Below are 17,033 nucleotides of genomic sequence, written 5' to 3' on the forward strand. Positions count from 1 at the left end.
TTCAGGCCCTCCAGAGATGTTCGATGCGGTTCAAGTCCGGCTCTGGCTGGAACACTCAAGACATTAGGGAGACTGTCCCGAAGCCAGTCCTGCGTTGTCTTGGCTGTGTGCTAGGGTCGTTGTCCTGTTGGAAGGGGAACCTTCAACCCAGTCTGAGGTCCTGAGCGCTCTGGAGCAGGTTCTCGTCAAGGATCTAACTGTACTGTTCGTTCATCTTTGCCTCAACCTGACTAGTTTCCCAGTCCCTGCTGCTGAAAAACATCCCCACAGCATGATGCTGCCTTCACCATGCTTCACCGTAGGGATTGTGCCAGGTTTCCTCCAGAGTGACGATTGGCATTCAAGCCAAAGAGTTCAATCTTGGTTTCATCAGACCAGAGAATCTTGTTTCTCATGGTCTGAGAGTCTTTAGGTGCCTTTTGGCAAACTCCAAGCGAGCTGTCATGTGCCTTTTACTGAGAGTGGCTTCCGTCTGGCCACTCTAACATAAAGGCCTGACTGGTGGAGTGCTGCAGAGATGGTTGTCCTTCTGGAAGTTTCTTCCTCCACAGAGGAACTCTAGAGCTCTGTCAGAGAGACCATTAGGTTCTTGGTACCTCCCTGATCAAGGCTCTTCTCCTCCGATTGCTCAGTTTGGCCGGGCGGCCAGCTCTTGAAGAGTGTTGGTGGTTCCAAACTTCTTCCATTTAAGAATGATGGAGGCCACTGTGTTCTTGGGACCTTCAATGCTGCAGAAATATCGTGGTACCCTTCCCCAGATCTGTGTGGACAATTCTTCGACACTCATGGCTTGGTTTTTGTTCTGACATGCACTGTCAACTGTGGGACCTTATATAGACAGGTGTGTGCCTTTCCAAATCATGTCCCAATCAATTGAATTTCCCACAGGTGGACTCCAATCAAGTTATAGAAACATCAAGGTGATCATGGAAACAGGATGCGCCTGAGCTAAATTTCGAGTCTCATAGCGAAGGGGCTGATATTTATGTCAATAAGGTATTTCTGTTTTTTATTTTTAACAAATTTGCAAACATTTCTAAAAACCTGTTTTCGCTTTGTCATTATGGGGTTATTGTGTGTAGATTGCGTACGATTTTTTTTGTATTTAATCCATTTTACTATAACAAAAAAGTTAACGGGTCTGAATACTTTTTAAATGGTACCCTAGACAATGTTTCAGAATTCACGACAGTTTGGGGAAAAAGTCAATGCAAAATATTGTTGAATTCAAACTTCTGCTGACAGGTCCAAATAAAATTTATAGCGTTTTTTCATTCAGAAACTGTCACAATCATTTGCCAAATACAGAATAAATKACTGCAAAAGATTAAAACATTCTGGCAACACCTCCATAAACATTTGATAACATTTCTTTTTGAAACTGCCGTGGCCTAATTCTAATARTTCCAGATTATASAGTAAATAAATGAGTTTATTGTAACCACAAAAGGTGMGTTATAAGGAGTTATAATGCACRTTCTCGCGCGCKCAGTTTTACGAYGGGCTGATTTATAACGGGAAACATGCATATGTATGGCGTGCGCCAAGTTTATAAATATACATTTTTTAGACGTACGTATTCTTTTCATAAATTGCACATGCAGATATTTATTCTGAAATGTACGCAATGGTTATAAATGAGCCCCATGGCCGGTCCCTAGCTGCGTCAGGTATTTATTTGTTCACTGTGGAGGAGCGGACAMCAGAAAAGGCTTTGGCTRACGCTTCATGGGCCGCTAATTTCCTTCCTGACCTCCCTTTGTCGTGGCTATGACCCCCTACCTCCCCTCCTCCCACCAATCACTGGGACCACCACCCCTAGGTTCCCCTATTGCAATAAATGCCMAAGCTTGACACGGCCCTGGGGGGGTCTCGAAGGGGGGGTTTGGGGGGCGAGTTGAAAAGGAATGGGAGTTGGGGTAGATCGGTGGGGGCTTAGGGGGTGTATAGGTCTGGAAAGTGGGGTTTGGAGGGACAGAGTGGTTGAGTTGACAAGAGAAAATGTTGCACCCCCAAATCAAAACATCTTCCCGTGGCTATGCCAAATCCTTTCTCTTGTGTGTATATATATATATATATATATATATATATATATATATATATATATATATAATAAAGCATTGGATGCATCACTAATTGTATTTGCATAGTGGCATACGTTGAGTAGAGGCATTTTGAGGAATTTTTTTTGCCTAACGTAATTTATATGATAGAAAACATTAGCAGAATCTTTTTTAATACCACACCGAAATGACCAAAATGAGTGGCTACTCTAACACTGACAAACTGAGAGCAATAAAAATGATCTGGTCTTGAATGCAAACAATAGCCCAGGCCAATGAAGAGACATTTCTACAATATTAGGAGGAATATATATACAGATTGTACATTATTAGGAGGAATATATATATATGTAACCGATGTGAAATGGCTAGCTAGTTAGCGGTGGTGCGCGCTAATAGCGTTTCAATCGTTGACCTCACTCGCCTCGTCACTCATACTTATTTTCCACCATAATTTGCAAATAAATTCATTAAAAATCATACAATGTGATTTTCTGGATTTTTTTTCTTCTCATTTTGTCTGTCATAGTTGAAGTGTACCTATGATGAAAATTACAGGCCTCTCTCATCTTTTTAAGTGGGAGAACTTGCACAATTGGTGGCTGACTAAATACTTTTTTGCCCCACTGTATATTATACCACAACATTGTTGAGTAATCATTTCTGATTGGTTAGAAGGGAATTCTAGAATGGACATTAAAACCAGATAACGGGACAGTTGGAAAAGATATCGGGGACACCTTGCAATCATTACGCATATTCGTCTACACATGCAGACCGTACTTGCTACATAGTTACAAAAAGCTAAACCAAAACCACACAAACCAAAATTGTATACATTGTAAATGCAGGTTCAACAAGGGAAAGGTTTTCTAGCTACAGTAGAATTGATTTGTTTTTGCAGAGACATTTTTGGGAGCATCTGATGACCTAACGTGGTGAGTGATGAACATACAGTGGGGAGACAAGTATTTGATACACTGCTGATTTTGCAGGTTTTCCTACTTAAAAGCATGTAGAGGTCTGTAATTTGTATCATAGGTACACTTCAACTGTGGAGAGACAACCAAGACCAGAGAGCTGTGTAAGGACATCAGGGATACAATTGTAGACCTGCACAAGGGCTGGGATGGGCTACAGGACAATAGGCAAGCAGCTTGGTGAGAAGGCAACAACTGTTGGCGCAATTATTAGAAAATGGAAGAAGTTCAAGATGACGGTCAATCACCTCGTCTGGGGCTCCATGCAAGATCTCACCTCGTGGGACATCAATGATCATGAGGAAGGTGAGGGATCAGCCCAGAAACTCGGGCAGGACCTGGTCAATGACTCTGAAGAGAGCTGGGACCACAGTCTCAAAGAAACCATTAGTTAACACACTACGCCGTCATGGATTAAAATCCTGCAGGCGCACGCAAGGTCCCCCTGCTCAAGCCAGCGCATGTCCAGGCCCGTCTGAAGTTTGCCAATGACCATCTGGATGATCCAGAGGAGGAATGGGAGAAGGTCATGTGGTCTGATGGAGACAAAAATAGAGCTTTTTTGGTCTAAACTCCCACTCGCCGTGTTTGGAGGAAGAAGAAGGATGAGTACAACCCAAGAACATCATCCAAACCGTGAAGCATGGAGGTGGAAACATATTCTTCTGGGATGCTTTTCTGCAAGGGGACAGGACGATGCACCGTATTGAGGGGAGGATGGATGGGGCCATGTATCGCGAGATCTTGGCCAACAACCTCCTTCCCTCAGTAAGAGCATTGAAGATGTGGCTGGGTCTTCCAGCATGACAACGACCCGAAACACACAGCCAGGGCAACTAAGGAGTGGCTCCGTAAGAAGCATCTAAGGTCCTGGAGTGGCCTAGCCAGTCTCCAGACCTGAACTCAATAGAGAATCTTTGGAGGGAGCTGAAAGTCTGTATTGCCCAGCGACAGCCCTGAAACCTGAAGGATCTGGAGAAGGTCTGTATGGAGGAGTGGGCCAAAATCCCTGCTGCAGTGTGTGCAAACCTGGTCAAGAACTACAGGAAACGTATGATCTCTGTAATTGCAAACAAAGGTTCTGTACCAAATATTAAGTTATGCTTTTCTGATGTATCAAATACTTATGTCATGCAATAAAATGCAAATTAATTACTTAAAAATCATACAATGTGATTTCTGAATTTTTGTTTTAGATTCCGTCTCTCACAGTTGAAGTGTACCTATGATAAAAAATTACAGACCTCTACATGCTTTGTAAGTAGGAAAACCTGCAAAATCGGCAGTGTATCAAATACTTGTTCTCCCCACTGTACATTTTCCCGGTCCCTACTGTTGCAGTCATGATGCAAGTGGCGCTATGCTGTCAAATCCTACCTTATGTTTCTAGTTTGAAAAAATATAAACGCAACATATAAAGTGTTGGTCCTTGTTTCATGAGCTGAATAAAATATCCAAGAAATGTTCCATACGCACAAAAGCTTTTTCTTTCAAAATGTGCGCACAAATTTGTTTGCATCCCTGTCACGCCTGCTTCGCTCCTCGCTCTGGCGCTCGAGGTCGCCAGGCTGCTTATCATTACGCACACCTGTCACCATCGTTACGCATATCAGCGCTTCATCGGACTCACCTGGACTCCATCACATTATTAATTACCTCCTCTATATGTCACTTCCTCAGTTTCTTTCCCGAGTCAGCATTAATGTTGTTATTTGTCCCTTATCAAGATGCTGTTCGTGTTTTGTTTCCTGTCTGTTTCTTCATTAAATATTCACTCCCTRTACTTGCTTCTCCTCTCCCAGCGWTTGTGCCTACAATCCCTGTTAGTGTGCATTTCTCCTTTGCCAAGTTAATCCATCCACCTGACAGGTGTGGCATATCAAAAAKCTGATTAAACAWCAKGATCATTACACAGGTGCACCTTGTGCTGGGGACAATAAAAGGCCACTCTAAAATTAGCAGTTTTGTAACACAACACAATGCCACAGATGTCTCATGTTTTGAGAGTGTGTGCAATTGGCATGCTGACTGCAGGAATGTCCACCAGAGAATCAAATGTTTATTTCTCTACCATAAGCTACCTCCAACGTTGTTTTAGAGGATTTGGCATTACGTCCAACCGGCATCACAACCGCAGACCACGTAACAACGCCAGCACAGGACCTCCACATCCGGCTTCTACACCTGCGGGATTGTCTGAGACCAGCCACCTGGACAGCTGATGAAACTGTGTGTTTGCACAACCAAAGAATTTCTGCACAAACTGTCCAGACACGTCTCAGGGAAGCTCATCTGTGTGCTCGTCATCTTCACCAGGGTCTTGACCTGACTGCAGTTCGGCATCGTAACCGACTTCAGTGGAAAAATGCTCACCTTCGATGGCCACTGGCCCGCTGGAGAAGTGTGCTCTTCACCGATGAATTACAGTTTCAACTGTATCGGGCAGATGGCGTCGTGTGGGAGAGCGGTTTACTGATATCAACATTGTTAACAGAGTGCTCCATGGTGGTGGTGGTGTTACGGTATGGGCAGGCATAAGCTAAGGAACAGAATTGCATTTTATCGATGGCAATTTGAATGCATACAGATACCGTGACGAGATCCTGAGGCTCATTGTCGTGCCATTCATCCGCCGCCATCACCTCATGTTTCAGCATTATAATGCACGGCCCCATGTCGCAAGGATCTGTACACAATTCCTGGAAGCTGAAAATGTCCCAGTTCTTCCATGGCCTGCATACTCACCAGACATGTCACCCATTGAGCATGTTTGGGTGCTCTCTATCAACATGTACGACAGCGTTTTCCAGTTCCCGCCAACATCCAGAAACTTCACACAGCCATTGAAGAGGAGTGGGACAACATTCCACAAGGCCACAATCAACAGCCTGATCAACTCTATGTGAAGGAGATGTGTTGCGCTGCATGAGGCAAATGGTGGTCACACCAGATACTGACTGGTTTTCAGATCCATGCCCCTACCTTATTTATTTTTTGAAAGGTATCTGTATTCTCAGTCATGTGAAATCCATAGATTCGGGCCTAATTTATTTATTTAAATTGACTGATTTCCTCATATGAACTGTAACTCAGTAAAATCTTTGAAATTGCTGCATGTTGCGTTTATGTTTTTATTCAGTGTATTTAGCCAGCTTTCTATTCTGGTTTTTGATATGCAGTGCTATCTCCTCGTAATGAACAGTGTCGAGTGWCCTGACGAGAAGGCAAACTTGTCTCGCTGTGCCAGGCAAAATTGTTATGGATGTATCCAAATGAATGTAAATAGAAAACAGCTTAAACCAACGCAAATGCAGCTACTTTGCTGTTATTCTGAGCTACTTTTAAAAAACAGTGCTGTTTGCTCAGAATCACTCAAAATTGCTCAACCTTTGAGCTTTTTTTAAGCTTCTACAGACAGATTCGTCTTCTCTTTTCAGCAGTAGGCATTTGCTTTCCAAACTGTATGTTTTTATCCCGATTGTATTTGGAAAAAGGCAAACCGACAGYCGCAACCAACCATAGATATATAATCCATAGATGGCAGCTCCCATTTAAATCAGGACTGGCATCCATTGCTAGTGTACCCATGAGTTTAATAGTCAAACTGTCAGTGTTAGAGGTTCTAAATCCCTTCTATTGATTATATGTCCATGGCCACAATGCAACAAGCTGTTCTATATTTGGTGAGAGTGCTTTTCTGACTGTAAGTGATCATTTAATCCACAGCAATTTTTTTTTTTTTAGAAGCTATTGAGATTCTGCGGCTAAATTATGCTCTCTGGTGTAGTATATGAGAATGAATTTTTCAGCCAAGCGTACTATAATTTTAGGSAAAATTATTTCAATTTATCAGGAGGCGATGCAGCATCTCCAGCACCCCTACTTCCCACGGCTATGGGTGTTGGGGGGCTTGGGGGTGCTTCTACAGGCCTTAATCAGTCSCAAACTGGCACTTTGACAGGGGGGTGTTGGGTGGCGGTCGGCGTGGGGGTTAATTTGAGTGGTTTTCTGAAGCGGTGGYCTGGTTGGTGGCACAATAAGCAGCAATCCAGAGGTCCTCCCATCAGAGCTATAGGGGCAGGCCACAGACAGACAGGGCCGGTCGCCTGCAGCCACGGGACCCTTTTTGTCTGGTCTCATTTCTATTGGCCACCACTCCTCTCAATGCACCATAAGCCCTATTAGAGGACCACACAATTGAACCTGGCAGATGCGTATCGCGAGTAAGCGCAAGGAATCTTGAAGGAGATGTGATGTGGTCTCACTTCTGTCTTTTTTCACAGTTTGTGTTGCTCCCTCTTTAGTTGTTTTAACCTAGTGTGCATCGTATTCTCTCTCTCTCCTACATGCAGACTGTGACTCCTATTGCAAGGCGTCGAAAGGCAAACTGAAGATCAACATGAAGAAATACTGCAAGAAAGATTACGGTGAGTTGAGTTCAATCCTCTGTACAGTACAGTCTACAATCCTACAGTAGAAGCTCACGCTGCCTCCAGAGCCCTGGTGGACTTGGGAACTCAGCTAGCTCAAGTAGCTAGCWACATCTTTATTTACAACACCCAGCACCAAGCCCAGGCATCCCCCCAGGACAACCCTACAGCTCCTGGGCATTCTAGAGACGGCTTACTCCGGMTTTTCAAGAAAGAAAGTCAAAGGATCAAACAAAGGAGGGGGACAAGCCATCAGAGAGAAGAGCTTAGGGTGTGAGGATAGAGAGGGTGCGAAGGGGAGGGGGTGTCGGGATGATGGACAGCCCAGCAGGTATTTAAGGGCAAGGCGGATAATGTATAAAGCAAAGTCGGTGTGACGGACAGTTGSGGTGCGCGCCTAAAGGTCCTCATTAAGGGGAACTTAAGGGATGGGCCTTTTCAGACAGGCATTCCTGTGGCCATCCCATCCGGCTGCCCTGGCCATTGAAAAGGTTGAAAAGGTGCTTTAGGTGGTTAAGACCCTGGTGAAGGTTGTGGAGGTTTGACCCTGACCTGATTGAAGCCAGTCTGTTAAATCAGTCAACCAAGAAGGGGCATCCTGCCTGAAAATACCTTGGCAGATTGAATGAATGACAGCCCAGGCATTGTTCCTGAGTTTTTGAGGGGTTGGATCCAGGCAGGTTCAGGAGGAATCCCCTGTGCCACAAATAAAAAGTGGCATAAATTCTTTCGCTTTGCAGGTCTTTAAGAGGCAATTGCTAAAAAAAGATGGCCGATTTATAGATGTGAAAATACTCTACCGTGTGGTGTTTGGTAAATAAAAAAAATAAAAAAAGACAATTTGATTTGAAAAGCTTTCCATGCATATGCAAATAAAGAAAAGTTCTGCATCACAGTAACTAGTTTGTGGCCATTTGTAGGCGAGCAGGTTTAATGAGTGGTAAAAAACAAAAGCTCTGTGGATCATTGATCMCCAGCAGCGGAGCTCATGTGTGAAGGAGGTGTAGCAGTTAGGGTCTCCAGTGAGTCAGGCATTAGGAGCCCTCAGTGGAGGATTTGGAACATGCACCTCCAATGGAGTGTAACGGGGCCATGTTTCTCCTCTCAGGCCCACGCAAGAGTCAATGGACCCCCATAGGGAGACACACTCTGTCCTGGTGAAGCCCAGTGATGTGTTGTGGTCTTCAGCTGTACAAACTCTTACCCTTATACACTGAAAATAAGTCTGTTTATAAGTCAGAGCTTGTCAGTGCCCACYGAAGACCCATAGGGGAGAGGAGATGGGGAGTGAGGTGGGACCCTACCCAGGTGCACCCCAGGTGCATGTCATCATAGTGTATCTCACTGTAGCTCAGACTCAGCAGTGTTGAGAGCGCTGCTCAACAACACAGGGAGTGTCCTCTACCCCCATCCTAGTCTCTCACAGGCGGGCAGGTCTGGCATGCACCGGAGGAGGAGTGTAGAGGGGACCTGCTGGTATTGATGAGTGATCCCAACACCACCCCAGCATGCCTCAGGGAAGGCTGTGACTACATGGTGTGTGTGTGTGTGTGTGTGTGTGTGTGTGTGTGTGTGTGTGTGTGTGTGTGTGTGTGTGTGTGTAATGGTCCACAGTGGGGTTAGGGTACACGCTCCTATGCTTCAGAGCAGGCTACAGTAAGGGAACCCCCACTGTTTTACTCTTACTGTTCTCCTCAATGACCAATTACAGGCAATTTCCTCTGCTTCCCCCTCTGGCCGTCTCCAACATTACCCAAGCCCTACGCAGCCCTCCCTAACCCACCCTGGGTCCAGCCTCCCTGCCAAGGCCCGGGTTTAATCCACTTTCTCCCTGCCTCGCCATACCTCGGGGGGGCTTTGTACTSGTCCTGTACAGGGATAAGACTCGCCTCGCGCTTTACACTTCAGGAAGGTTTACTGGAGGGTCCCGGTGTGGAGGAGAGCATTAAGAGTGCAGTGTCTCGCTGTGCCTTGGGCCTATGCTGGATAATATGCAGACACACTCCAACCCCCATAGAGAACCACAGGGTGCTTGGATACAGCAATTTTTCCATACAAAAGGGCTGAAATGACAGTGGAACAGGGCTTAACAATAGGTTGAGTTATTTACAGTTTGGTCTCTCAGGGTTTCACCCTGTGTTGTTGTGCAAACAYAAACAGAGAGCGCCTTCCAGTGGTGACACCAGGGAAGGACGGGGTGACAGAGGGCACCAATAGGGTTCGCCACCAGGTCAACAGCCAGTTCAACCAATGCCCATGCTAATAGTAACAGTAAAAGACACCAGGAATTCTAATACTAGCAGAAAAAGACACCAGGGCCCTATTTGATAACCCTGTGATCTACCATGCATGGCGTAAAATCTGCAGTGCAGTGCAGGACACGTCTCATATAGAGCCATTTAGAGAGCCATGACATTCACGCTCAGTGATAGTCAGCTTGTRTGTATAGGAGGTTAAGTTAATGACCCCTGGTTTAACGACTGCTGTTACATTTTAAGGTGATCTRTGCTGCTTTTGAGAGCTGTTGGTGCTCTCTCTCCTTGATCCTCTCAGTAATAAACCATACTATCACAGAGCCGCTCCCCAAAAACCCATCTCCTCACAGCCCATCCCTGCCTCTTAATCACGTCGCAAATCAAATCCCCTGACATCTATAATGGCCGTGGAGCTGGATCTGCTACCGGACGACTTTGTCTTGACAGCATTTCCCTTGGAGGATACAAGCCTCTGATGGGCGTCTGGTTAGGTTACAGGTCCAGTCTCCTATCCACCGGGGCCGGTTGAGTAGGTAGTTGCTGATGACTCCACTAGAATCAGCGCCAAATGGAGAAGCCAACCTCACTTAAAAAAAAAAAAAAGAGAATAGAATAGAACAGAACTCTGCCCTTGAGGCTTTGTCAGTTCTGGTGTTTTTAGTGTCCCGTAATGCCGCTTGGACAGTGGAGATCACAGCGTTTCATGGCGCTAGTCTGTGGAGCCAGGAGCACTGACTGGAGACACACATGGACCAGTGGACACAGAGGACTAAGAGCTAGAGGATTCAGCTACAGACAGCAGGCTACCTGGCGTCAGTACTGCCTGCTTCACTGTCTGTCTGATACCCTTCTTGGCTGCTGGATGGTACTAGACACAGTGTAGCATACTAGACTTACAGATGTAGGATCTTAATATGAGCCTGTCTCCAACAGTAGGAAAATAATCCTACAGCAACGGGAAATGTAAATTATTATGTGGATTATAATTAATGGATATTTTTGTATCGTAAGGGAACATCAGGTCTGAAATGACAAAGTGGAAATGACAAACATGAGAAWCCTTTTTAAAACTCAAAGACGCTACAAGTTTTAAATGTCTTACGTTGCAGGAAACTTCACCTGCAACAGGGTGATTCAATTTAGATCCTACATCTGTAGTGGGAGATACACTTGCACTTTTCCCTCCCTCCTGTCATACTGAATGGCCAGAGAGAGAGATGTCTAGGCAAAACCTTTGCAAGAAGGAAAAGGGATTCCATGGGAAATGTCTGACTCGGTCAAACTTAATTATTTTGTCCCAGGGTGCCATAGTAACTGTTGCTGGGATCATGGCTTGTCGGTCTAGAGAAGAGCAGGGTCACAGCAGGTCAGGATAGCAGGAATGGAGCAGACGATAAGGACCGGGTTGCTCTCCTGTGCCAAGAGGACATGGATGGGGGTTTTCATTGAAGTCTGTGATACAGACACGAACCCCAGTGATAGAGATAAGAATAACAGCACTGTACTGTGTATCCCTTTGAGCAGGAAATTCTAATGCTAGAATTGAGTCAGACACAAAGACATAACAAAAATAGTCTCTCTCTCCCCCCCCTCCCCAGCTGTCCAGGTGCACATTCTGAAGGCGGACAAGGCGGGCGAGTGGTGGAAGTTCACCGTCAACATCATCTCTGTCTACAAGCAGGGCGAGAGCCGCATCCGCCGCGGAGACCAGTTCCTGTGGGTCAGGGCCAAGGATGTGGCGTGCAAGTGTCCAAAGATCAAGACCGGGAAGAAGTACCTGCTCCTGGGTAACAATGAGGATTCTCCAGGGCAGTCTGGAGTGGTGGCCGATAAGGGATCCCTGGTCATCCAGTGGAGAGACACATGGGCCCGTCGGCTGAGGAAGTTCCAGCAACGCGAGAAGAAAGGCAAGTGCAAGAAGGCATAGGCGGAAAGGACGGACGACGCCTGGAGCGAGGGAATGGAACGCGGGACAGGAGAAAGGATGAGTGGGTGTTGAAAAAGGACGAGAGGAGAGAGAGGGAGACTGAGGAAGGACAGAAAGGGACTGTGCGTTGTCGCTACTTTTTCGAGTAGAAGCATGAAGAGAATATTATTGAGAAGATTTTTTTTCTAGTGGACTTTTGTGAAGGAGCTCACGCTGCAGGTGTCATTGCTTCGTTGTTTTTTCCTTCGAGATTTGTCTCTGTGGATTTGCCAAGTTTGCACCTATTACCAGTATATATAAAGTTATTTGTCTTTTCATTTTTTTTCATATTGATATTTCATAGCCCTATTTTATGAGTATTTTGTGCTGGTGCGAAGACACCACAAATCAAGCCACTGCATTATCACAAGCTCTGTTTTCTGTCGTTTTTAGGGTTAGCTAATAATATCACTGACAAACCAGCCTGCATCATCAAACGTCCTCACTTCAACTTTTTGTGTTGAAATTGTGTATTCTATTGGCAGTGCAGCAAAAAGTGCCATAAAATAACATTGGTTCTTCTGCGTCTTGGAAATGCACGTTTCATGTATTATCAAATAAGTTGCCTTTCGCTTCACCCTAGCTATGTTTTTTATTATATCACGGGTGTGACATATTGTACATTTGATTGAATGTTGGCCCCTAGATGCAGACAGTGAAATGGGAAGAAAGAAAATKAATGTCMATTCTTAAAGGTGTACAATATATTTGACTCCAGCATTGTTAACTAAGCTTAATTAAGGATATTATTTTAATCTACACATTTTTCTTTGTCCGGTTTCAGTATTCAGAATGAAATGAATGAATGTTCATTGTGAATTGTGGTGATTAACACACTCTTGTACAGTTTCAAACTGCATGTCAATCTGTCTCCAAAAAGGCTGGTTATTATGTCAAATACATGGCATCCATATTAGGACAGCGTCAGATGAGTTGATGTCCTAATATGGACACCGTGTCCTTACTCTCTTTTTGACTGGTGCTGCAGTCTAATTTCATGGTTAGTGTTTTTAATAATACTWTTGCTGGATTCCCAAGAAGATGACAGACTGCATTCAAAAGGTCTGGGATTTCAAAGACTCCTGCTATTAGAACAATAACAACCAGATTTCAATTTAGGATCTTCAATCTCTATTTAGGATCACTTGCTTTAATATTTTATTAATGTTTGGTTCAATTATACTGAACAAACATAAGTGCAACATGCAAAAATGTACGGTTTTATTGAGTTACAATTCAATAAGGAAATTAGTCAATTGAAATAAATGAATTAGACCCTAATCTATGGATTTCACATGACTGAGCCAGGCCCAGCCAATCAGAATGACCTTTTCCCCACAAAAGTGCTTTATTACAGACAGAAATCCTCCTCAGTTTCATCAGCTGTCCGGGTGGCTGATCTCAGACGATCCCGCATGTGAAAAAGCTGGATGTGGCGGCTTATGGTAGAGAAATGAACATTACATTCTCTGGCAACAGCTCTGGTGCACATTCCTGCAGTCAGCATATCAATTGCATGCTCCCTCAAAACTTGAGACATCTGTGGCATTGTGTTGTGTGAGAAAACTGCACATTTTAGTGGCCTTTTATTGTTCCCAGCACGAGGTGCACCTGTGTAATGATCCTGGTGTTTAATCAGCTTCTTGATATGCCACACCGGTCAGGTGGGTGGATTATCTTGGCAAAGAAGAAATGCTCACTAATAGGGAAGTAAACAAATGTGTGCACAAAATTGGAGAGAAATAAGCTTTTTGTGCGTATGGAACATTTCTGGGATCTTTTACTTAAGCTCATAAAACACTTTACATGTTGCGATTATATTTTTGTTCAGTATATATTTAATGATCAAGTGATTTAGGAGCCAGTCCTTCTAAGAGACAGAAAGCAGTGTGGTTCTTCCCCATGTTGCCCAGATTTAGTATATAGATGTGTTTTTTATTTGATATTGAAGGTGTACATTTATGAAATATGAATTGACATTACTATTATTATACAGTACACATGCTTTACACCAAACCAAAAGGAAGCATTTGCAATGATGTGAATAAAAAACCTTATCATACCTAAGGTTTCAAATAGATTAGCTACAACACAAATCTGATCGTTTTCAGAGAACGTTAACCAAGCAGTGAGATATTGGTACATATTGAATTGAAAGCGTTACAATGTACATATTTATATGACCTCTCCCTAGGAACAATATTTCCTAATACTGTAGGCTATTCACCAATTGGCACAGAATTGTTTCTGTGTAGTATTAAATTCACCCTATTTTGGATGCAATTATATATATTTTTTAAATCACAATGTGTAAAGCATTTGTAATTGAAACAAGCCTCTTCCCCAAGGTACTAAAAAAGGCATTGGCAGCCAACAATAAAACATAGGTAGTATTTTTATGTGAAAACTCTCAATAATATAACTATTATTAACTTCAATTTATTGATTGTAGATTTTAGCAAAGAGAATGGACAGAGTGCACCCCTAAGAACAGCATGTATTTTCTTGTTGTATTGAGGCAACAGAAATGGAAGAGTGCAGTTTACCTCTGACGGACAGGGAACTGTTCCAAACATTATTACACAAGCATTATTAGTCAGCTCTCTAAACTCTTGCTTCATACCCCCACCCCACCCTACTTAACCGCCCATAGACCTCACCCTTGTGCATAAGATATACATGTTACATGCTGGACTGCCTGCCACTCTAGAGTTCTTGAAAATTCTGTCTTGAGTGTGGTACGGCATCCATATTAGCAAGTCATCAGATTTCAGGCAAAACTGCCAGTGGTCTTCCTAATATGGAATTCCTAATATGGATGCCGTAGCGGCAGCTATTCAACAGCTGCAGACATTATTCAATGTCTCTTACAAGGCTGTCAAATTAATTAAGTTCAGAGCGATTCGAAGAGGGCGAAACGAGAACTAGGAGGGAAAATCATGTAATTCAATCACCTGATTATCCCCAAATCAATTAAAACCACATATTTCTTTTATTTCAAACCAATTAGATGTACATTGAGGGTCTGATTGCCAGCATCTGTGTTCCATACCGTTTTTCTCTGTGTACAGATCAGTTACACATGCTTTGTGCTGGTGTATTGAAATATACAGATGACATTTTACACGTATTTATACATACATTTACATGTTACTTCCTTTCATCGTTATATCCATACTCGTGACATTAAATGTAAATGTATTTCTGTTTGGCACATAATATATATAATCAAACCTCAATCGTTTTTTTCCCATTTATGTCTCTGTATCCCCATGATGTAAATTTTAGATCAGTTTTCCAAGCAATGGATTGACAATGACCTCCTCTTTGATGAAATATGACAACCGCAGACCTGTCAAAACGTTGCTTTTGTTCATACTTTTTAAATTGTAAATGTTGTTTAGCTGTGTTGGCCATTGCGAAACCTTTTTTTTGCGATGTTTGTTTTACGATGTGTACTAATATATGGTTATTATATATGGATATATTTAATGACACGAGACATTGTGGATTTTATTCTGTATTTTTTGCCTTTTTTTAAAACTTGTTTGTGGCTGTTTAGATGGTTGTGATTTTAAGAAGGAAACAATAACTACTGAACACCAAGCTGGTAGAACTAAATCCAGAATTCAGTTGAAATAAACTCCTGTTAAGTCGCCACTGGTGTGACTCTTTCTCTATCGTCTTAAATCATTCAATGTCTCCTTTGGATCTCTGAAGCCGGAGTCCTGGGCGTAACATACACACTTCTATCAACAGCTCCACATGCGACATAGGGCAGTACAGTAGAGGGCTAAGCATGCTGGGTGTAGATCGAAGCTATACTGTTAGCTATACTGTTCACACGGACGCAAGCGAGCATCTCCCAACCTTTCGGAGCATCTGCAAGGCTTTTAAATTGACAGAGTGGAAGAACGCAGAGTATGCTATAGATACAGTACATTATCCTTAGTAGATAACACTAATGTCTTTACACCAAGGAGTCCACGGATCGTGCTGTTAACTGTAACTGTTGTTTATTAGAAATGACACGGTTGCATTAAGCTAAACTGATTCACATCATGTTAAAAAGTGACACAGTCATACGTGTTATTTTTTGGGGCTGGCATTATCCTACAAACATGATCAAATCCCAAGACAAATGATACCATTAGAACTGCACCTCGCCTCCCCTGTAAGCTCTCTACGCAGTCAGGGTTCATCCGACGGACGGTGCGACGTCCAAAACGCTCCCCTCAGCCTCTTCGTTAGGTGGGCCACACAGCAACCACTACTATAGCAATGAGCAGGAGCACGATCACCACCAGCATCCCTGAAATAAGAATGGAAACACAAACAGAAGGATAAGTAGGAAGGCAACTTGACAGAAATCAACAACTTTACAAAGTGTACCTAATGCAGAGTAGTTACAGCACATAGACAGGTAGAGTACATACTAGTTACATAGACAGGTAGAGTACATACTAGTTACATAGACAGGTAGAGTACATTCTAGTTATATAGACAGGTAGAGTACATTACTAGTTACATAGAGCAGGTAGAGTACATACTAGTTACATAGACAGGTACAAGTCATACTAGTTACATAGACCAGGTAGAGTACATACTAGTTTAATATAGACAGGGTAGAGTACATACTAGTTACATAGACAGGTAGAGTACATACTAGTTTCATAGACAGGTAGAGTAACAATACTAGTTTACATAGACAGGTAGAGTACATAACTAGTTACATCGACAGGCTAGAGTAAATACTAGTTACATAGAGCCCATGGTAGAAGTAACTATAACTAGTTACATAGACAAGGTAGAGTAACATACTAGTTACATTAGCAGGTAGAGTACATACTGAGTTAATAGACAGGGATAATTCTACACGTTGCCTAAATTCTTCTGATCAGGCGCTAACTGGACAGCCACCAGCACCAAAGGATAGGTGGTGGAAAAAGAGCAACAATAAGTAAACTTGAAAAGGTAGGCTAAGGCCTTTTCTAGTTAGCTCAGAACCCTTAGAGAGAGAGAGAAAAGCCAGCTTTTCTGTAACACCATCCGCGTCAGCGTGGACGCTCCACCAGCTGTTTAGGTCTTACCTCAGACGCCTCATATTACCTATGCACATTTTCAACCAAGGATGCACATTATATACAGTCGTTTAACATGCAATTCTAGCCATATTGTGAACAGAATATTAATTATTGAGAGAAAAGAGCACAGATCATATCTGAGGCCAATTAGATGTTCCGTGATCTGGACTTCACATGGAGAGGTCGTACATCCATGATTATTTTGCCACCAAATGCTGGTAGGAGGCAGAGTGGAGACACGCGAAAGATTATGTA

At 43.3% G+C, this 17,033-nt stretch overlaps 1 protein-coding gene across 2 annotated transcripts in view; it reads left to right on the top strand.

Moving 5' to 3' along the window:
- Nucleotides 1-15,354, top strand: part of LOC111982448 (netrin-1) — a 111,625-nt gene extending 96,271 nt beyond the window's left edge. For both annotated transcript variants that reach the window (XM_024014016.2, XM_024014015.2), the window contains 2 exons: nt 7,396-7,470; nt 11,327-15,354. In XM_024014016.2, coding sequence (XP_023869784.1) covers nt 7,396-7,470; nt 11,327-11,655 — 404 coding nt within the window. In that variant the 3' untranslated portion in view covers nt 11,656-15,354. The remainder of the gene's footprint in view (nt 1-7,395; nt 7,471-11,326) is intronic.
- The last annotated feature ends 1,679 nt before the right edge of the window (nt 15,355-17,033 follow it).

Source organism: Salvelinus sp. IW2-2015, linkage group LG21 (assembly GCF_002910315.2).
Source record: "Salvelinus sp. IW2-2015 linkage group LG21, ASM291031v2, whole genome shotgun sequence".
In the NCBI taxonomy this organism is placed as follows: Eukaryota; Metazoa; Chordata; class Actinopteri; order Salmoniformes; family Salmonidae; genus Salvelinus; species Salvelinus sp. IW2-2015.